Source organism: Sander lucioperca, chromosome 5 (genome assembly GCF_008315115.2).
Source record: "Sander lucioperca isolate FBNREF2018 chromosome 5, SLUC_FBN_1.2, whole genome shotgun sequence".
Taxonomy (NCBI): Eukaryota; Metazoa; Chordata; class Actinopteri; order Perciformes; family Percidae; genus Sander; species Sander lucioperca.
In genome coordinates, this window is record NC_050177.1 from 3,050,468 (window position 1) to 3,074,498 (window position 24,031).

Here is a 24,031-nt window from a genome sequence, read left to right on the forward strand (position 1 = left end):
ATTGGTGTTGATGTGTGTGATTGTTGATGTGGGTCTGTTGGTCAATATATGTGTACATTGTGGTAGAATTTCCAGCTTACAAACTCATGCTATGTAAGTTCACGCAGAAAATTAACCCCACACACACACACACACACACACACACACACACACACACACACACACACACACACACACACACACACTTTAGCATACTTCCCAGAGAGAGATAGACTCAACTAGGTTTTAGGTAAGCATATGTTTTACAGTGCCCGCAATATCTTTGTTTACATTGAAGGTTAAGCTAAACTTAACTCGTCCAGCATGACTTTAAATACACCGACAAGAAGAGAGGAACTTCAGAGTTGGGACGCCACTACACAATAACACATCATGGTTAAACTGTACTGTTTGCCTAATTTCTCCTTGATCGAGATCCCATTAAATGCTTCTGTTTAAGTCATCAAAGTCTCCTGAACCTTCATGTATCCAGAAGTCAAGCTGCTCCTGAGTTTTTCTCTAACATACGTTAAGACTGAGAAAGGGTCTTTCATTTCAAAATCAGCAAGTCTGTCATTTCAATTCATCCTACTGTCTTATTTTCACTCACACTTCCCCAAGTACAGTTATTTCTGTCTGTCTGGTTTAACAATATGTTGGTCAAACAGAGGCAAACAAATGATTGAAAATAAATGACAGACTGCCATGGTACAGGAACGCAAAATGAGCTGTCATATTTTGATAGCTGCAGAAATCAAATGGTGTGTTTATTTTGTTCTCTTATACATTGGCAACTTTCACTCTGCTGTGACAGGGCAGATCAAAACAACGTTTTCTGTAAAAAGGAGTGTAAATTGTCTTAATGTTTGTCAAAACAGAGATGGCCTTCAACAGAAAGGCTTATGGACCTTTTAAAATTCCAGTAATTTGTCACACAGATGTGGCAAATGTACCTTGTTATCAATGCCTCCACTTCACAGCTCCTACTGGTTAGTGACTTGTTGCCTCACACATCAGTGTTTACTGGTTAGATCTTTTACATTTTTAATGAAAACTATAACAAATCAATACAGCACAGTATGGGTCTGCAGAAAACAACCAATATAAACAGCGATGACAAAAAGAACAAAAACACATTCCCACTTTTACAAACCTAAGAGCTTCAGTGGTGCCGCTTAATCCATGGAAACACTGCTTCACTTACCACAACAACAAGAAACTGTATTACTTTCTCTGCCTGGTTTACTACAAACCCTTCCTAAATGTGGTTTCTTTAGTGTGTGTGTGTGTGTGTGTGCGTGCTGTGCTGTGCTGTGCTGTGCTGTGCTGTGCTGTGCTGTGTTGTGTTGTGGTGTGGTGTGTGTGTGTGTGTGTTTGTTTGCTAGTTTGTGCGTGTGCACGTTTCTTTCTTTGCGGGTGTAAAGTAGTGTGTGTTGGTGTGTGCATGCTTAATTGTGTGTATATTGTGCAACTGTTTTGTGTGTGTGTGTGTGTGTGTGTGTGTGTGTGTGTGATTAGAGGAATTAATTGGATTAGGGACGGATCAGTGGCCACAGTTAGATGGAAATATCACAGAGGGGCGGCTACCTGCCCAGAAAAGTCCCACCCCCACCTTTCAAGCACCCACTCCTGCCTGTGTAGTAAACAGCCCCTAAATGGATGACTCCCTTGACTGCTTGCCTCTTTTACAGGCAGGTAGTCTATATCGACCACGATTCATTTCTTTGTGTTGACATTGTAAACTCACTCTTAACTGTTCCTCAGATCTCTACAGGGTAAATCGAAACAGCTAGCTAGACTATCTGTCCAATATGAGTTTTCTGTTGCTCAACTAAAACAACTTTTGAATGAGCACCAAAACAAGTTCCTTCCTGAGGCTGTTTTTCTAGAGGCACCGTTATTGAGTCCAGCACTTAGCACCGCCCAAGACGATTGTGATTGGTCTAAAGAAATGCCAATAAACCAGAGCACATTTTTCTCCCATCCCAGAGTGCTGTGTGGACTAGTCAGACCTTCCTTGGCATCGCTGTGGAGGAAGGTCTGGCAATGCGAGACTAACCGGCAGTAAACTCATGCATGTTCTGTGATTATTCTTTTGATATTTCTGGTTTTGCTATATCTCATGCTTTTTTTTATTTATTGTATATCTGTCCAACCGTCTGTCTTCTTGTAACCAGCAACACCTGTCAAGCATTTCACAAGTCAAACTCATTACAGCCCTCTAATTATTCCAAGGATCCAATAGTTTGTATCGATCAGTGAAAATCAATGTCAAGCGGAGAAAATTGACTTACTTGCTTACCGACCTGCCTTCTGACCATAATTTGTCCACGGTGAGAGGCACAGTACTATTCTGAAAATTATCAGCATTAATGGACACCTTGACACTGCCATCAATGTCCAGTGATGAATACACTTAGGTGAGGAGCAAGAGTTTTGACAAAGACTTTTCATGCACATTCTCTGTCTCCCACACATACGCACACAATGCTGGCTGTGCAGAGAAGAAGCAAATCAAAGTGTCACAGAGGCCAGGAGCATGTTGGCTGGCAGGCAAATCATTCAGCTTTATAATTTAGTGAAGCCGTGCAGACAGGTGCAAATGTGTGTGTGTGCATGCACTGTAAATGTGTGCATACATGTGTATATGGGTGTTTGTGTAAGGTGTCAGTGTGTTCATGTCTTACAGGCACCATGGGTGACTAAGGGATTACTTATTAATCATTCGATTCACTGCCTCTGGATTCACCACACAGGCTCGAAAACGGTCCCCCTCCTGCCTTTTGCACACACGTAGCTGGTTAATGCTCTGCATTTGCCCCAATAACCGATGCCAAATTATCATCGCACACACTTACTATGTGCACACATGCTTGCACATGAACAGTACATAGTGTCTGTACTTGTGTCTACCTCACATCATTGACTTAAGCACTTTAATTAGAAGCCAGGGGTTGGGAAGATTAAAGCATATGGCCTCTGTAAAACTCACATTCACTGAAATGTTTCCGTCTAATGATATGTTTTTGTCCCCAAAGGTAAAGCCTTTAATTCAGCCCTTGTAAATGTAGAATGTGAAAAATAAGATGATATGTATGTGTCACTTTTGGGGAAATTATAGCATTCATTTGTAAGGGCCCTATCTTGCACTCCACACAGTGCAAAGTCCAACACAAGTGTCTTTGCTAGTTTAAGACCGACAGTTGTCAATTTTCAGTCCAGCGCCCACATTGTTTAAATAGCAAATGCACCTGCCCCCATCTGTGCACCCATCGGCATGCTGGTCTTACAGGGAGGTGTGTTCAGGTGCGTTCTTGGCGTATTGCTATCTTGAGGCAGTGGAAAGTGATCAATAACACAGCATTTCATTGTTATTTTAACAGCGCATTAGTAAAATGTGCGTGCACACTATGCTTGTAACACACTGCTTGTGAAATAGTATTATTGTGTATATCTATATATTTTATATTACATGTTATTATAGTTACTGGCGCTTTTACTTTACGCATGAGCAGATCAGTTTCTTCTCCTGAAAATCTCTCCTTCCTGCTTAGCAAATCCGCCATCATAATAGCAATGCACCAAGGTCCAAACGCGCCTGGCTTTTAAAGGGAATGGGAGATGACACTGATTGGTTTATTGCATGTTACGCCCAAAACACACCTATGATTAATTAAGACACTAAGTACAACCCTTTTGAACCATGCGCCTGGCGCACAGACATTTTTTTCCGCCTTTAAACTAGCAAAAGTGGATTCGTACACGCCCTAAACGCAACTGCGCCAGGCACTTCACGCTGTGCGCTTAGATCGTTAAAATAGAGCCCCTTATGTTCAAATACCAGATTTTATGTTTAAGCCTCCTGATATTGTTTCCTGTCACTATTTCTGCCTCTGCATTTCTCACTGTCTGTCACTCTGTTTATCTGTCAGTGTCTCTTCCCGTTGCTGTATCTCTGTCTCCATTTGTGAAAGTCTGTTATTATGAATATCAGTTCCTCCCAAAAGCTATTAAACTCTCATGGCCAGGGTCCATAGGATTTTTCTGTACGTGCATCACGTTGGGCATATTAAACATGGACAAATGCATTTGGCCTTGCGCGGGTTTCATTAGCACATGTAGGTTCAGGTTCCCTTGTGACAGTAGAAGCGCTGGCTCAGGCTGCTATCTGTTTAGAGGTTAAAATAGTCAGCATGTGCATCCATTAACATCTGGCTGAAGAGGGCCTTTTTTAAATGACTCAGATTCCTCACGAAAGCCTTTGCTTTGCTTTCCTGGATAGCACTGACTGACTTCTCTGTCCGTCTCTGTTCCCTTCTCAATCCTTATTTTCTTTGTTTTCTCTCAGTGTGCCAGATCATGTCGAAAGGGGTGGTGGCAGTCCTCGGTCCTTCTGCCAGTCCGGCCTCCAACTCCATCATCAGCAATATCTGTGGAGAGAAGGAGGTGAGTTTATGCACCCAACTGGCCTGCAGTCGCGGGCTAGGCAGCGTGCTCACAGTGCGATCAGAAAAACACCGCTAGGAACAATGATGCTCATTAGCAGCTATGTGGTTTTTGTAAAAGATTGAGGGGGAATGAAATCCAACTTGTTAGTGAAAATGATGAAACGCTTCAACAGTGTCATAACTCTCCATTGCAGTCCCCACTCCTATCTAAGCACCGCTGGACATTTTATTTCCTCCATTCTCCCTCATTAGGATGGAGCAGTTTGGGCCGTGGATGCTTGCTAGCCACTGTTTTGAGATTTGTATAGAAACTAAATACAGATAAACAAAAGTAAAAGTCAAGACACATATTTTCTTTTCTGAACATTGAAGAAAAACATGTTTTCCATAATTCAAACATGACTGAGTGGATTTGGCTTCAGAGCCCGAGTGCATGCAAACAGATCCCAGTTGGATGCTAATTGGCTTCTCTGAACTCTGACACGGTGTTTGTTTTTATGACTGATGTCAAGAGACAATTATACAAAACCATAAACTAGATCAAAATCAATTATAAAGCAGAAAAGAATTATCTGTGATGTTTTTACTGTCATGCCTTGGCGCGTTTACTAAATTTGATAGATTTGTTTTACATTTTGTAGAAGACTATTCAGATTATGAAGGTAAATACACCAATATTGATATCATCTATATTATCTACTGTGTAGAATACTGCTGCAGATTTTAAAAACTGCATGTCAGCTTTCTTTCAGTTCATTAATCATTCAGTTTTCAATTGTGTGTTATGGTATGCTCCCAGCTGTAATTGGATTTGGTCCAGAGAGAGGCTGCCTTTTTATCTGCGTGAATTTGATCAGCATGACTATTAGGAGACATCCCATTACCATCCTAGTCTCTATAATGTCCTCTGGTACAGTACACCATCTTTCTAATGAGACATCAGTCCGTTGTAGTGGTAGGGAGACCAGGACTCCCTGCTGTTAAAAAATCTCTGGTGGCATTGAGTTACGGGGCTGACTGCTTTGAAACACTGACTGTGATAATACCACCGTATCAATATTAAAGACTATGAGTTGTTAAATGATACATACAGTATAGTCATAAAATACCCCAAGGCAGGGGTTTTCTGGCTCAGAATGGGCCTTTGGGGGGGTGACTACGCACAGCAGTAAGCATGATCGTTCTGCGTACAGTAAACGCAAAGGGTCTCTGTTACCTTATTTGACAGAAATCTTTGCATTTTCCTTTTATTCCTGACAATTTAATAAACAAAAATGTATATTATGCTTGAGGAAATGAAACCCCAATTAACAAAACTGGTTCAAAAAATAATATTAGTATTTAAAAAAAAACACTGGGAGTCTGGTACAGACTGGAGATAAAGCTGAGATTGGCTCTCATATTCAAGTTCATGTTCTGCTTGATAAACGGTTGTTTGGTAAATTGCTCTTAATTACATTTAGAGATGATTTGAATTGCTATTTTTTCTCCCAATTCTTATCATTTTGGTGCTGGTGATTTTGGAAAACCCTGCAAGGAGTTAATAACAGCCCTAAAGATTCACAGTTTCCCCACACTGGCTCAAATTTCATCTTTACTTATCTATTCTTATTATGTAAATAGGTGGGGCAATAATGTGGATGACATTTGGATTAGTCACAGATAGGAGGATTATAGGCTCTGCTGTCGTCATGTTGAATTAGTGTTTGTACTTTCCCATGCATAACACTTCTTTTAGCAGTAATTTCCATCTAGCTGTGGCCAGTACTGTCACCATTGCTGTAGTCTGAATTGTATTTAGTGTTGAACTCCTAATAAATCAGAAGTGCTGCAATGCCTGGGGGAAAAAAATATGCAGTCTGTTATCACACATAACTTGACAGCTTCATAGAAACATTTGCACTGGGCGTTTGATATGCCAGTTGGGTGTCCATCTTCATCTGCTCTGAAAATGCAATATTATAATATTATAATTCTTGGCAACCGTCTTCTCACAACTCCTCTAGATGGACTTGTTGTTAGTTCAAGACGTGGACTACTATTATTTCAGGGGTAAGACACAGTTTTGTGCCGAGAGCTGCACTCTATTGTCAAGAGCTATTCAACTCTTTCCCTGTAGTTATTCTATTCTAATCCATGTTTTGTGAAACACTGACACAGATTTTTCTATGGTATGAAAGTATAATTTAGATTTTAACAATAACAACGTTATTGTGATAGAAATGTTTACCACAGTGGTACAGCCTTTACCTTTATAATTCCATTTTATCAGAGCCACATAGCTTTTAGCTTGACCTTAAACTAACAAAAGTACCCATAACTAGCCGTAATGCCGAAAATTGCCCCCTTTGAGTGATATACTATTATATATTATTACACGGCTTTGTTCAATACTCAATTCTGATTAGGCAATTACGACATTCTAAGGTGTGTTGTTTCTGAATAGTAGACCGCTGCTATAAATATCAGGCCGTTGCTATGGATGCCGTTCCAATCATAGACTCTGGAGGACCATTTTTAAATCGCCAAAATCATTTTGAAATCAATATTTTGTGTCAGATTATTGATTTCTTAAGTAAGTAGCCATTTAATAAGCAGGATAATGTAGAGTGAGTGGGTCATTATTGTGAATTAAGCCCCTTCAGGGTGATTCAAGACCAGCATCACCCTGCTGTGGTTTAATTTACTGTAATGACTCGCTACTCATTCTCATTCATACTATGTAAGTAACTTTTCCTGTTGTAGTTTGTTAGTTTTATCTATTTTAAATACAGTTTAGTGTAATGGAGTAGAAGTATAAACTAGTATAATATGGAAATACTCAATAATATGGAAATACAAGTAAAGTACCTTCAATTTGTACTTAACTACAATACTAAATGTTGCTGTACATTCCACCACTGCCTTTTACATATACAGTGGTTTTTCTTACAGTAAAGAACAACTATAGACAAAACTGTGCATCCTCAGCTTTGACATATTGTTGCTATATATACATTGTGAAGTGTTGTATTTCAGAAGAGCAGGACAGACCTGCAACTGCTTGACAGTACTGAGCATATAATTCAGACCCTATGTAGGTCATCTTTGCAGGGTCTGTAAAAAGTGTCTGGGATTGTAAAATGGTTTGAAGTGTTTCTTCTCTGACATGATTTTGTTGGAAATGCATAGTTTGATGTGCTATGACATGTTTCTCAACTTACAGTAACATCAAGAAAACTTGATTTTAAAGTTCAAAATGTAGCCACAGAGGACCACTTTGCTTTTTCTTTCACCACCAGTAAAAGAAGACGAGGAGAAAGCACTGAATGTTTGAGCCTTTCGAAGTGAAGAGAACATATAGTGATGTTGGCAATGCTGTTTAAATTCTGTCAACCAAATCCACTCCAACACACGTTACAGTAATGCTTCTAATGTTAGTTAGCTAGATCTTCAGCTTTTATGTAAACAGAGTTGGTGGTGTTGCCCCCAACATTTATAATCACATGTTATTAGATGTAATTGTGTGTCCACCCACAGTCATAAAGAATATTCAGTCAGTTTACAGGACGAGATGAGGGATTCTGATATGAAAATACAGACAAATGCACTTTTGGACACATAATTGTTAAGACAAAAGACAACAGATTACACCCAGGGGAAAACCTGTTTCCTCATGAATACCGTACGTTGATCCTCTTATCTCATTCTGTGTTGTATAAAATGCATTAATAACTATTTTTAGGTTGCCAGGCAATTCATGGAATAATCAAGCCCAATGGTCCTCGGTTGTGGTGATCAGGACATTGCTGGTTTTCATTCTAGTCATCAAATCAAAGACTATTGAATACCTAGAATGCATGGAAAACCAGCAGCCGTAGCAGTTTAGTTTCCTGAGGACTAGTTCTAAATAACGACAATCTTAACTCAGTGGTCCTCACCCAAATGCTATTTAGAGAGAGAGTATGCTGATTTTTACCAACCAAACACCACACCCGCTGATTTCACTGATTAGGTCCCCCATCTCAGGCTTGAGGTGTGCAAATCAGTGAACTCAGCTGCTGCTGGTGTGTGTGTGTGTGTGTGTGTGTGTGTGTGTGTGTGTGTCTGTCTGTCTGTCTGTCTGTCTGTCTAGCAGATAAGGTCACATTGCTCTTGTCATGATCACTCTGAAGGGGATGACTGGGTAATGGCCCTTGTCTTATAATATGGGTAGGCTGTTGTAACTAACAATACAGTACTATCACTAACACATTTTTCATTTATTAAGAGGCAAGAATGTAAACAATTAAGATGAAGCATAAAAAAGCAGATATTAATCATATATTCTATTCATGAAGTGTTTGGAGTTTAAAAATGGTTGACCTTTGGCAAAATATGAGGGGTTATTTGCCATGGAGTTCTTAATTTAAGGATTATAAAATTATAAGTAAAGTCCTGCATTCAAAAACTTAAGTAAAAGTACAAAAGTAGTTGCATCAAAAATCAAAGTACCAAAGGTAAAACTATTCATTATGCAGAATGGCCCATTCAATTTGATTATAATTAGTGATGCATTAATGTGTTTATCACTTTGATGTTGCTGCAGGTAAGGGTGGGTAACCTATTATAATACTTTATATCATAATGTATTACAGTGATTGATTATATTTTGCATTAATAATCTAATTCCGCAAAGTAAGTAGTGGAGTAGAAGTAGAAAGTATCTTAAAATCAAAATGCTCAAGTAAAGTACAAGTACCCTCAAAATTGTAGTTAAGTACAGTACTTGAGTAAATGTACTTAGTTACATTCCACCACTGCACAAGATTTAGAATAAGGAAAACCCCTGCTATTATAACCAATCACAGAGGACCCCAGGTAATACTAGTCCTGCAGAAGCAGGGCTAAAGTAACTCAAATATTTTCAGTTCTGAGCACATTACAGGTCCAGCACTGTGGGAAAGAAAATGCTTTCCTGCTGAGTGAGAGGGTTGAGCTGAAGCTGAGCTCATATAATACCAAGATGGCAAAGTTATCCTTGATAAGATGAGCAGCTCGCATTTTGCATTACTGTAATTCAGGCTCATCCAGTAGCACAGAAACCAGCAATCCTTTATGAAAAAATGTAAACCTTTACATTATTCTCTGCAGCTGAATAGTCTGCAGTACACGTCTGAGGACTGCTCAGCAGGAGATAAGTAGATTGGCTGGTGGATGCAAGCAGTTTATTGTGTCTAATGTTACCTTTTGACTCCGGCATCCCAATGCTTGCCCCCCAAAAAAGCCTTCTAAGCAAGAACAAACCCAAATGAAGTCCTGGTGTCATCTGACATGATTAGGAACTTTACATGCAAACCATGTATGTACAAACAGTATTTTTAATCCAAAGTCACCTCATAATTCAACCGTAGATGTTTTTTGTCATCCTATTTGATGAAAGTGGGTCTTTATTAGACAACTCATAATAGCAAGTAATTACTGAGCATAGCAAAATCCAAATCCCTAATTCACGTTTATTGGAACCTACAATACTCATGTATCAATCATGTATCACTTGTGATGATATATTGTAATAATAATTGATTGCGAATGTACTGTATTATACAGAATATTTGTCACATATGACACAAATATTAACAGGTGATCTTACTTTTTGTGTGTGTGTTACGCGATAGTACATCTGTCTATAAAAGGTGAAAACCGGTCACCCTGAACTGTAAGAGAAGTGTGTATGTATGTGTGTGTGTGTGTGTGTGTGTGTGTGTTGTGTGCGTGCATGCGCACAATACTTTGACCACCTAACCCCACACTGTAAGCATAAGGCCACAGGCACTCTGGTGGCTGGTTGCCTGGGACACTGGCAGCAATATTGCAGCTGACAGACCCTACTAGGTGTTCAGCACATCATCTACCAGTCCCTATCAATCACTCCCCGGGTACCACTGATGCTGCAGAGGCTACTTCCACCAGGGCAACAGAGGACTGGGACAGAGCCCATCTGGGTTTCACTCTAATACTGACTAATAGAAAAACAACTACTGCGGAGAAGGTGTTGACTGTGTGCATCATGTTGGTAGTTTGTTTCCATCTTATGCGTCATGGCAAGCAAACCTTGGGGTCGAGATTTGGAGGAAGGGTAGATTAATATTGACTAATGAGAAACATTAACTGGAGCTTTGGATAAGAGGCTCCTGCTGCTTTCCAGGTGCTCGTCTGCTGGCTGCTGCAGCCAGTCAGGATAGCTGCAGTGTGCAATGCAGTTGTTTACTTAGTTTCCTGTGAATCTCAAGGAGAATAAATGTAATTCTCATTTTTAAGTGGTGACTTTGATATGAGGGAATAGTCCAGGGACTTTTCATCACCAGCTTTCAAAACTAAATTAAGTAAATGTCAGTGATTACATTTTGATGTGCCAAACATGTATTCTGAATTCAGTTTATATCCCACTGCTCTTCGCCACCTTCAGCTCAGTTTAAATGCTCTTACTCCCTGTTTTTTCCACTAACTAACTCCTCTAACATAGAGGATGAAATGTGCAATACCTTTGTGTCTGCTAAAGAGGGGAAACGCATTCCTCAATGATTCAAACATGTGTCAGAAGTGGTCGTGAATATTAATGTCCAATCTGATGTCCAGGGGTTGCTTTGGGCTTGCAAAGCCATCTGGTTGCAGGAGTACAGAAAGATTACACTACTGCATTTTGGTTGGTTGGTGTTCGGGTTGGATTAAGAGATGAACCTGAGGTCTGCTGGGCAAACAAAGAGCGCTGGATTGAGGTTGGGGGTCAGTGGTATAGCTCAAGCCCTGGAGATAGGCAATAATGAGGGATTTGTGCTTTCATACACACAGACGCATACACACAGAAACCCATAAACACAATTCTGACTCACTTTTATACAACCACCCAGAAAATGCCTTAAAATATCAGAAAATGGCGTGCAACTTGAGGGTCATTTATGTGCAGATGTTCAAGTCCTACATTATTTTTGCTTTTTAGGTTGTCTGTGTTTTTCTCTCACACTCACTCTGTTGGTGTCGCTCTCCTTATGGACCTAATCAGGGCCAAATGTTTTGTTAATTTGAAAAAAATATATATAGTTGAAAAACTAAAGCTTGAAATTGAAAATTTAAGTTTTGGTCTAAAACTTGAAAAATAAAACCATGTATTCAAACTAAATATAAGTGAACCGATTTTTCTTTCAGTTTGAATAAAATTTTGATTAAATTCTAGAATTATTTTGAATAAATTATTAATTTTCATTTTTCACTTTTATATTTGTTTTCAGTTCCACATTTCATGTTTTCAGATTCAAAACTTATTTTTTTTTTACAGCTTCAAATCTTTTTTTACAGTGTCAGATCTGTTTTTCAGTTTCAGATCAGTTTTTTTCATTTTCAGACTTTTGGCCCTGATTTTGCGTAGGGGGCGTGGCTTCAACTCAGAGGGGCGTGGAATTATGAGTGACAGCCTAACAAAGACAAACAGTTCTGACAAACAGAGGTTTTCAAAGACACTACACGTTAAAGTCAAAAATCTTGAGCTGGACACTGAAATTAGTGTAAAAACACCAGCTAGTGTGAAGCTAACATTAGTTAATGCTAACTTTAGTGCTAGCAATGCTTCATTTCCAGCTTTGTCCAGTTGTCCACCTATTTTCCCTTTATGTGTTAATGACAAAAAAATGCCACTGGCTGGGATAATGTCCCAAAGTATCTATTCAAAAATGCTAATATCTTTCACATGTCTTACCTGTGCACTGGCGCCAGGGTTGCCTTGGCGGAGCGGACGCCATGCTGACTGCCGAGTGAATACTGTGGTGCTACATTCAAAGTCGTACGTGAAGTGGGAGAAGTCATTGTTCCTGTTGAATTGCACAATCTGGCACAGTTTATTGCTCTTTGTGAAAGACAAAACTTTGTCACATCAGTTTGTTTAGTAAAAATCACATGTATATGGTGGATAGAAAGCATTCACTCATAGTTCTCGCAGTAACACAATATCCTGAAGGCAACATGACTGAGGAGAGTCTTCTGCCTTCTTTGTTAGGCTGTCACTCATAATTCCACGCCCCTCTGAGTTGAAGCCACGCCCCCTACGCAAAATCAGGGCCAAAAGTCTGAAACTGAAAAAAACTGATCTGAAACTGAAAAACAGATTTGACACTGTAAAAAAAGATTTGAAGCCGTAATAAAAATAAGAATTGAATCTGAAAACATGAAATGTGGAACTGAAAACAAATACAAAAGTGAAAAATGAAAATTAATAATTTATTCAAAATAATTCCAGAATTTAATCTAGATTTTATTCAAACTGAAAGAAAAAATGGTACACTTATTTTTAGTTTGAATACATGGTTTTATTTTTCAAGTTTTAGACCAAAACTTACATTTTCAATTTCAAGCTTTAGTTTTTCAACTATATATTTTTTTTTCAAATTAACAAAACATTTGGCCCTGATTTAGCTCCATATCTCCCCATCTCATTTTCTGCCTCTTTCCCTCCTGTCTACTCTGATAGTGTATTGCTGCATTGTGAGCACTGCTGTTTGAGGTAAAACTGAAGAACTCATTCAGTCCCAGTAAAAATTATTTTTTTCCTTTCCTTCCTTAGTCTGAGTCTTTAATTCCAAGATAGTTTGGAGTCAAACGTATTTCTCGGGAATACTTATTAGTGGGCAAATGAACTCTGTAGGATTCCTCCACATGGCCAGACATGAGCTACTGTTGAATAGGGCCATCAGACAAAGCTAAGGCACAGTTGATTGCTCGTGAATGGATACTGAACAAATTTGAAAACCTTTCTTCATGCTCTCGGAGAGAAAGATTTGAGTCATTATTGTGAGGCATTCATAAGCTTACTCATTGACCATTTGCCATAGATCTGAGTGTGTGTTCATTAACTTGTCCATTCACATATCCAGATAGCCTGCTGTGTTAGGGTCCAGTGTGTGTGCAGAGCTGTCCAAACGGATTTAAATGGGTAAGTTGTCCAGCAGCTCAGTGCTACACATGGTGTGGAATTGAGTGACTTAAAAAAGCCAGCTAGTCAGACCAGCAAATCCTCTCTGGCCAGAGACCATTTACACAGTAGCTATGCTTTAGTCTGTCTCCCTGCCAGGCGCTGCACCATGGTTGGTCACAGCGAAGCCAGCACACCACATTTCCTGTTTGTGTACAGCCAACTTCTGCTCAGCTTTTCTCTCACACGTGGACACCAGTATCACCTAAATATTGCACCTGCTCAGTAAAAGGGGAGTACACAAACAATAGGGGTTTGCTTTGTTCTTATTGTGACAACCATTTGCATTGTAGGAACAAAAAAACTCCTGGTTAGATCGAGTGAACTAATTTCTGTGTCAAGGTAGCAAAAATAGTAGCTTTTTGTTTAAACTTGTATAAACAAATCGTTGATCCATTAATGTGTAGTTTTTATTGTAATATGAACTGCCACAGTAAAACAAAACACTGCATCTATATATTGTGATGAAAATACTTAAATAATAAATAAATCCTTTCATTTTAGATTAGTTGATAATGTCATGAGCTACAACTGCACTGTTACACAACATTGCATAATATAGTTTTAATCCTTTCAATCACAGCAGTGATTGCGTTTAAAGTTTTCTCAGCTTTAGAGTAGCTTTATTTAGCTTGAGGCACTGCAATCCTCAACAATTAGAGGCAAAGTAACTGTGTTTAAAATAACCAGAATTATCATTTAACACTGCATGGCTGTACTCGCCTGCAACTAACTTTTCCTGCAAATAACCTTTTCAACTGATTACAACCAGAACTGTTATTAGCCTATACTGTCAGAAAGTTGTTTTGATTATATTTGGTTGGTCTTGATAGTGGAGTTACACCAGCAATAGGTCTGTTGCCTGGCTGTTTTTCAGAAATGTTAAAGGGTGACTACCATTTTTTTCCAACCCTATTTTCCTATGTTTTTGTGTCTAAGTGACTGATGGGAACAACAATCAGTGACATTGGTCCAGTATTAAGCGAGATCGCTGCAGTCGTCAGCGGCGAAACAAGCTACAATGTAAGTTAATAGGGCAATAGTCCGGCTTGTATTTACCTTCACAAAAGTGCTCGTTTTGCCACTGACAGGCTCAGATTAATATTCTAAGTGTCTTACAACATTATGGAGAAGGTTTCTGTTTAAGAGTAAGATCCTTTTTTAAAACATAAAAACATCCGCGAAATTGTGTTCGCTAAAGCCACCAGACTCCATGTAAATAAACAGTCATTTTAGTTAGTCGACAGAAACAAAATAATCAGTCACTTTGACACAAAAACATAGGAAAATAGGGTCCAGGTTGATCTTGACACAGAATCAATGAACAACCTTCATTCTTCTGTCGATATTACAAACACTGCTATATTTTTGCTGCTTTGATTTAGTCTTCTCTTTCTCATTTGTTTGTCTTCTTTCCTTTCACACTCCCGCAGTTTTAACCAATTTTCACCTCTGTTCCTTTGTCCCTCCTCTAATATCTGCTATTACTGCCCTTACACAAGCCTCAGCTCTCGTCACTCTCTTTGACCTTACTGTCACCTCTTTCTTCCTTTTTTTCTCCAGTCTCTTCTTTTTCTTATTTTATTTCACCTCCTCCACCTGTCTCTTTCCTGACATTTCCCTTACCCAACTTCTTCTCAGACACCAGCTATAGATAACTACCAGGTCAAGATCTGCCATTGTTAAGAAAACTAATAGAAAATAGTATTCAGAAGCCTGCTCTCTATCTCTCTGCGTGAGTGCGAAGTGGTATTAGTCCTGCTGTGTCTTGTTCTGCTTGGGGGTCAGCTTTAAGGTTCAGCTCTCCACTATAATTGGGCTTTAAAGCCACTATATGTAAAATCAAAAGCCTTCCAGCCAAAAGCAGCGTTAGTTTGTCAGCAAGTGACACTTCATTGGTCACAACCAGTAATCAGATCTGATGTTGTTACTTATTAGCCGTAGCCATAGTGTCTATACCTGTAGAGGTTCTAGCTTTAGGTTAATGTCTCTAGCTAACCCAGTAAGAGCGTGCGCCCCTTGTAGGCTGAGTCCTTTGCAGCGGCCCGGCTTCCAGTCCGACCTGCGGCCCTTTGCTGCGTGTCATCCCCCATCTCTCTCCCACCTTTCCTTTCTATCCATTGTCACTATCTAATAAAGGGAAAAAGCCCCACAAAATAATCTTAAAAAAAATAAAAAATCATTGACTACAGTTCAGCGTTTAACACCATAGTTCCCTCCAGGCTCAAGGACCTGGGATTAATAAACACCTCACTGTGCATGTGGATCCTTGACTCCCTAACACACTTCTTACACCCTCATCCTTAACTCCGGAGCACCCCAGGGCTTTGTTTTGAGTCCCCTGTACTGGACTCTCTGTACACACACGACTGTGTAGCCACTTTCAACTCAAACACCATAATCAAGTTTGCTGACGACACAGCTGTGGTGTGCCTGATGACAGACAACAATAAAAAAGGCCCACCTGAAAGAAGAGAACCGGATCTGCTGGTGTAAGGACAACAACAAACTCATGAATGTCAGCAAGACTAGAGATGATAGTTGACTTTGGGCAGAAGCAAGGAAGGAACTACGCCCCCCTTAATATCAACAGGCCCTCGGTGGAGAGGGGGGGACAGCTTAAGTACCTTGGTGTCCACATCGCCGAGGGTCTGACTCAGTGCTGAGAAAGGCAAAGCAGAGACTGTTTCGCCTCAGACGCTTGAGGAAATTCTGGGTGTCCTCTTAAATACTGAGGAATTTCTACTCCTGCATCATTGGGAGTGTCCTGACGGGGAATACCATGCCTGGTACGGAAATAGCACCGAACAGGACCGCAAGGCCCTATAAAGAGTGGTTTGTTCAGCTGAACATACAATAGGTGGTACCCTACCCTGCCTAAAGGATATTTACACCAGGCGTTGCAAGAAAAAGGCTGGAAGAATCAGTAAAGATCCAAACCAGCCAGGTAACAGCCTTTTCTCTCTGTTGAGGTCGGTAAGAAGGTACCGCATACACCAGGCCAGCACTAAGAGGCTCAGGAGGAGAACAACGTCGGCAAGGAGCTGCTAGTGACCTTCTACCGCTCCACCGTCGAGAGCATCCTGACGTACTGCATCACGGTATGGTTCTCCCACTGCACTGAGGCAGAGCGGAAGAAGCTCCAGAGAGTGGTCAACACCCCACAGAGGATCATCAGCTGCTCCCTCCCCTCCCTGAAGGACATCCACTTTGATGATTGCGACTGCTCCCATCCTGCCTACTCTCTGTTTGACCTGCTGCCCTCTGGCAGGTGCTACAGGTCAATCAGGACCAGGACAAATAGACTCAGGAACAGCTTCTTTTCACCACACTGAACACACACACACACTCTCTAGCACCCCCTGAAATTGTATTTTTCATGTGATTTCATGTGACCAATAAACTGATTAAATTGATTGATTAAGCAGAGCTGATCTGCATTTTTCTTAGTGCAAAATAACCAGCTGGAGGAGAAGCCACATCACTTTGATGAACATTATGTAGTATGAATTGGAAAGTTTAAGTTGCAGTTTTTTTAGCAATAGCAGTCCAGGAGCAGTAAGGTGCCTGCCAGACACTCACAGCTTAGTATTCTTTCAAAATAACTGAAAAAATTAGCATTAATTGCTACTTTAAATACAAAATAACGTTAACCTACAGCTGAATGCAGTTCACATCCCAACACTCGACCACATGGAGTTTTTATTCTAAATCCCTGCTTATTCATCTTCTAGGATCACAGTGACAGACAGCAACCACACCCTACTACTTCTTTTATGCTTTACTCAGATCTTTGTTCATAGCATGCTGTGTTTACACAAACAACAGATACTTTTGGATGTATTGTCCATACGTTTCACACGAGACCGAGCCATTAGCATTGATCATCATTATAAAAGAGGCGTCTTAGATTTGTATTTAGAATGGTAAACTTGTTAACAGGTGTTCTGCATTAATTCAAAACTAACCAAGAGGCTCAAGTTAGCCTTACCATTATTGTGCATGTTTGAGATGGTTAATGTATTGGTCATATTTTGCTTAGCTATTATATTGTGCTATGACGTATAACATGTTTTTTGCATAATTTGTTTTGTGTAAAAGAAAAGAATTCAATAAATGCTATTTAGATAAAAATATATTAACATTATAGTCCAACTAATTGATGGACTAAAGTTTTTTTGAGGCAGACTCCAATATTGTTATTTTATCCAAGGACATATCGGCCGTTAAATGCGTCCACTGTTTATGCTGAGTAAGACTCAAAATGAGTAATTCGTCGCTGTTCTCTGGTGGGCAAACTATGTAATGGAGACTGCTTCGAAATTACAGTATTTCAACATACCTTTTGACATTTCTGTATTACAATTACATACTAAACGGCAGGCATATGCACATATAACAGTTTGTCTGTAATAAGCCAATTGGCCAAATTATTTGCTGTAATTATTTTCATAAAAGTTTTAAGAACACATACACAAAGAAAGTCAACTCTGAGGTGCTTTGTGTTTATGCTTGTAGCTGCTTAATCTACAGTAACCATAGCGCCATAAAATGGCACAAAAATGATTTATAATGACTTTAATTCAGATGATGACTAATACATAATGACGCCATAATTCATTTCTCTGAGGTTTGTGCCTGTGCATACAAGTGCAGAAATCTATAAATACATTTGATTAAAAGAATGTGGGTGTTAAGCTGAGTGTCACTCTGAACAGGAGTCCTCTATTTAGTCTGCTTACAAACAAAATGCAGGAGCTTCTTCTGTCTCTGCCTGATCATAATTAGAGGAGCACAGCTGTCGTCTGCACCTCTGCTGACCCTTTTCTCACAACACTATTGATCCGTCTTGTCAAGGCTGCACCGGCAGAACCACCATGTGCATATCCAAATCCACTATCTTGTCATCAGGAAGCAGTCTTTAGATTTGATCACTGAGATAAAAGCGAGGTAATACAGAGTGACTTCCAGGTACGCACCATAGCGAAATGGATAATGGATTTCAATTCAGCTGATTGTTGTCATCAAGGGTATGAAAAGGGACTCTGCTTCATGTTACAATGTTGCTTTTGTTTTGTCCTAGTCAGCTGTGTTAAGCAGCAGAGGTTTGTCTTTTGCGGAAGGAGATAATACTCACACCAGCTGATATTGCTCATCTTTTTTTCTTCCAGCTGCTGACTGAATTAATGCTCAGCCGTTTTCACTCTGTGAAGTGAAACTCATCAAGAACATTTGAGTATTTTGTCTCTCCATCAACATGTGTGTGTTCTACTCAAAGAACAAGATTTGTTGGCCAACATCTTGTTGTGTAAAGTTGTTGTTGTTTGGGTGGTGTAAGTCAAACTTCTGGCTAGATTCCCAGAACTGGGCTAAGCTCTCTGTCAGATAAAAAAAAAAAAAAATCAAAGCTCCCTGTAGAACATTTTGGATGGACAATAGAATTTTTTTTTCCATGCTTGATAAACACATATATAATTGCAGTGGACATTCAAGAGCATATTTACTGGTGCATGTTACTGAATTTAATCAGGTAGGTGGCTTGAGTCAGATCGTATGCTAATACCAGCAAAGCTGGTAGCCAAACAGGGGAGTTAAAAAAGCAATTTTTTATTTTTTTTTTTCCACAAAGACATTTGCTCTGAAATAGGGAAGCGGAGTGGGGAACAGGCCTCTCTAGAGGAAAGGAACTTTTTTCTCTCTTAACTGGCTGATCAATGAGATAGAGATCTCGTGGTCAATGTTGCACTCTCCTAAAAGGCACCATGGGAAACGCAGCCCACTTCATCTTTATCACTGGTCTGCTTCTGCTCTGACCGCAGGGACCTGATGCAGGATCATTACTACCACAAATAGAGATCTGGCTTCATGGGCTGAGACTGGGATTAGCCGGCGGTCTGGGATGGAGATTGTTGGTTGGTCAATGTTAACACTCTCATATCTCCGGTGTCTCATCTCTTCCGTTTCTCTCCCACATGATTTTCCTCTGCCTTTTCTGAATGCCAACAGCTGGTCTCCCAAATCCCCCATAAACCTTTTGGTTCGAAAGGGGATCAGGTAGACATAATAGACTACCACCTGCCCTCCTGTCACCCTGCAACACCACCCTTGCCAACTCCACTCTGGCATTCCAGCCTTGGCATCACACTTGCTGACTGATGGACAATGTCTCCAAAAGCATCTGTTCTCTGATGCTCAGCAGCCAACATATTTCTCTGGCCTGCAGTAGGCTTCATCCAGCCAGGCTTCATACTGTGTTCTGCTATTAGTTGTTTTTCTACAACTGATGACCTCCAAACTGATTAGCTACTGTATGTCCACTTTTTCACGGTAAACAAACTGTTCTCCGTCTAGCCTCTGCAAAGCTTGTATTTAGCTCACTGAGACTGAGTGGCTGCTGTCCACTTGGCTGCAGTGCGAAGTGTTTTCAAGGACAGTTCAGTCTTTCTGCCGAGCATGTGTTGTATGCTAATTGATAGCCAGGTCAATGTGCAATGTAAATGAGTCACTTCAAACATGACTGCTCTTTCGCTAGCTTTCCCACAGTCGTGCCTGACACGTTCCAAGAACCATAAAAGTGCGGTGATACTTTATTAAAAACTGTTTTGTTCTGCTGCCCCTTTGAGTCCAAGCCAACAGATGTAGTTGCTCATTATGTCTCTGCTCTCCATATGGCACTACTGCACATCCAGCTCCCCTTCACCTCCCCTCACTGTAACCCCCTCCCCTCAGCCTCCTGTTAGGTTCACAGCGAACAGGTAGCAGAATGACTTGGGCACTTGTCAGCTCAACAACCGAGGCAACCCAGAGCTTGTTGTACTGGACGGAAAGGGAAATTAGCTTTCACCTTCACTCCAGCTCAGAGCAGCGGTCTCCTCACTAATGCCTGGTCAGATTCAAAACTACCTTTCTCGAATGTAACCTTGAATTTTCCATTGAAGAGGGGTTATCAGAGGTTATTGGTAAGCTTATACAAAGCAATACAAAAAAATCTGGCTTGTTTCCACCAAGCAGCCAATGGCGCATCACTGGCTTGGCAGTTTGAAAATGTGTCGGTTGGTTGTATTCCTTGTTTTAATAGCTAATCTTAGCAGATCAGAGTGCAATCTCAGTGTAATTAAGGCAAATATATTTTAAGCACATAATTGGGTTGAGGTATTTTTTGCCAAATAAAGGTGCCTCCTTGTCCCAACTGCTCACTTTGTGTGTGTGTGTGTGTGTGTGTGTGTGTGTGTGTGTGTGTGTGTGTATTACTTGTGCAAAGCCTGTGTCCTGTGAGAGCTTCCTCATTAAATGCCTGTCAAACCTCTGTCTGCAGACCTGCCAGCCTTTCTGTCACACTGCAGGAAACACACACACACATACACATATATACAACATATAACAAGAACACTCAGAGTGAGCCGACTCTTTATGTGTCATACTGAAAACACAAGGGACAGAGTTGTACCTTTCTGTGGTTGGGCTGTACGAAAAGGTACAACTATGTACCTTAATCTTTCGCCATTACTAGGGCTAGGTATTGTTTAAAATGTGTCAAGACTGGTGTCAATACCAAAACAATAAAAAATGATTTTTTGCAAGACCCTTTTTCATTTTTTTCTCGACACACAGCGATTGTACATGTGCATAAAACAATTTAAGTCCAAAATGTAACAAGATTATTATTTAAATTAGGAAATCATAATGACAAAATATCAAATCATACAATAAGTAAACCTGACTTAGGCCTGCGCAGGTCCCTCATTTATTTGAATGGGACACAGCATTGACACATCGGGTTATCTCAGAGGGCTTTGGTGACATTTGCCAGAACACAATGCAATGTCATGCAGTCAGTCAAATACATGCAAGCACACATTCCTGATTGATTATTTTGCAACTTAAATGTCTGTTTACTGAGACTGTTTACCTTATGATCGTATTGACAAAAGATTAAATGATCGCTGCCTTAATAACTTTCCAGCCCTGCAGTGTTTTGGTGTCTAAAAAACTTTCAAACTCCAGGATCTATAACTCAAACTGGACTTTCTGGATTTTTTTCCATTGTCTAACGGGTCCCCAAAACAGCCCCCAACGATGCAGCCACTTGCATTTTGTTTTTGTTATGGAGGGCTGTTTTCGCACACATTTTTTGATACTTGGTGCTCGAGCTGTATTTTAATTGGCATCCAAAAAGTCCAATACTCAGTTCTAGTCATTACATAATGACTACAGCATAACAACTTTTATGGCTTCCTGTTCTAATAGAAAATAAGCACTGCGTCATCTAAATAATAAATGAGAGCCACAATACTCTGCTCTAACTTGAAATGTTATTTGTAGCCCACAGAGACCAAACAATAGCAAAGCTAAATGCTGATGTTGTTATTGGATCCCCTGAAACAGTTTGTCTTGATAATCAAACCAATAAAGTGGAGAACATGAGACAAATTGCCTTTGACAACAGAATCACATTTTAAACTGCTAAATTCAATGAGACCATTTAATGAGTGCTGATTGCAGCCCCTTCGCCATTCCTCACTCTCTGTTTATGTCTACCTGTTTACATTTTACTCCTTTCCTGTCCAGTACCCAGTTTTCCCCATCTCAGCATCTATGTCACACACTTCATTGCTCTCTCCTTCTGTCAGTCAAGCTGTCAGTTTCCTGAACTCAGTCTCCCTGTCCTCAGCCACCCTTCATTCCCCTGGCACACGCCTGTCGTTCTCCACAGCAGTCACCATGGCATTTAGTTCGATTTACGGTGAAGCTACCAGATTATTAAAAGCGGAGTGGTTACCTTAGGCTTTATTGTTTGCCTGAGCTTTTCCTCCCCCCACGATTTTCAGATGTAATTAGTTTCCCTCCCACACCAATAGTACGACAGCCCTGAGAGCAGATGCTTTTAAAAGACACTTCCATCTAATTTTGAATTACAGCTTGTGTACTAGAATCTACAAGTTGTTTCAAACATTTACATTTCCTCTAATAATTGTCTGTGCTTTAACCAAATAGATTTTACTAGCAAAACAAACCATCTGTCTCTACTAATAACATTGCTATAAATGAATACTAATTTGTGACGAGAACATTTGTAACCACAGAATGAAGGAAATATTTATACTATAAAACGTTTAACTCAGTCACATGCATGTAAAATAACACCACTATGACATAAAAAGATGTTTGGACAAAGTGATTATAGAAACATCTTTGCTGTGTTAATGGCTTAACCGTCACTGCAGATGGTAGGAAAATAAAGCCAGTAAAGCACTGTGACCACGCAAAAATGAAATTATAGACAGATAGAACCTTTAGGCCGTGATCAGACAGAGCGTGTTTTAGCAGCCTCGGGCGCCTTTTTGTAATTGTTTTCAATGACAGTGAAGTGTTTAGCGCGCTGCTTTTGTGTTGTTAAGCGCCTCAGGTTTTTGCAGGAGCGCCCGAAACGCCTCAAGTTGAAAAAACGTATACTCAGAGCGGAAAAAGCCCCGGCCGTCATATAACTTCAGAGCAATAATAATGGTTGGCTGAGGACGGGTGATTTGGTGGTTGCCCAGCTAGAATAACAAAAAGATGCAACTGGCATCGCTCGGTCAGTTTTCAACATAAAAGCCAATGCAGTGCACTTCACATTTTGCAAACTGCTAAATTTGTAATTTATTTATATTTAATTGGGCAGTTTAAACCAGCAGTGAACACAACACTGACATATTATTATCATGATAAAAAAGTTGATGAACACATTAGCAGCCTAACAGCTCATTTTGACATCAAGCAGAGTCGTGTTTCTGGCTTGATGAATGTTGGTCCAGTATTTATTCTCCTTTTAGCTCTGTTTTTGGTCACCAACTCCTGAGAAAATATCAGTCCTGTTATCTTCTAACTTTGCTGTAATGTTCTCCAGCTAGTCGCTGACACTGTCTGCCATTTTGTGCTGGCAGGTAATACCCAGTGGGTTTATCAGAGCCTTTTCACTTACAACAGACATCTGCTGTGGTTGGAAACAAGACTGATACGTGAGACTGAAGCAAACAGTTAAGTTGTGGCTGTAAAAATGCAAAATGAGCTGAAAGACTCTGAGGGCAACTGCAGATTGCATAATTATCTGTGGGTTTGTGACTATGAGTGACCCATTTCGCATTACACATAGATCCACTATTATTAATATATACTTGCGCAGCTTTAACAAATACCACAAATCCAAACAAAGAGTTGCATTGTCCATAACAGTATTTCAAAAAGTCATGATATCTGATAAGAAGTTCCAGTTTGGCATTTAAATGACTCACTGTAGATTAGTAGCCGAGATCGCTGGCATGGCAGACTTGTGAGTTTCCTGCAGAGTTACACTGAAGGTGATGCAGCTGTTCGGTTCAGAGTATTTGAAGCTGTGCCCTGCAAAGACACATGTAGGAAAGATTTATCTGTTTTGATTTTTGGGATTAATCGACCAGTAGAGTGACTGATACTAGCTGTTGCTTGCAGATAAGAAGTCTGGCAAGTGACTTTGATGTGGCAAACAGCTTGCTGTTTAAAATGAGGAGATTGATTTTCTTTGCTTGGAGTACCCCTGTTTTAACTCAAGTCTTCTTTCAAAACAATTTGTCACTCCACCACATGAGGAGGATAGTGATTGCCACAG

General features: G+C 40.0%; 1 protein-coding gene across 3 annotated transcripts in view; it reads left to right on the plus strand.

Moving 5' to 3' along the window:
- Positions 1-24,031, plus strand: part of grik4 (glutamate receptor, ionotropic, kainate 4) — a 315,022-nt gene that overhangs the window by 207,452 nt on the left and 83,539 nt on the right. For all 3 annotated transcript variants that reach the window (XM_031297041.2, XM_031297042.2, XM_036001715.1), the window contains one exon: positions 4,328-4,425. In XM_031297041.2, coding sequence (XP_031152901.1) covers positions 4,328-4,425 — 98 coding nt within the window. The remainder of the gene's footprint in view (positions 1-4,327; positions 4,426-24,031) is intronic.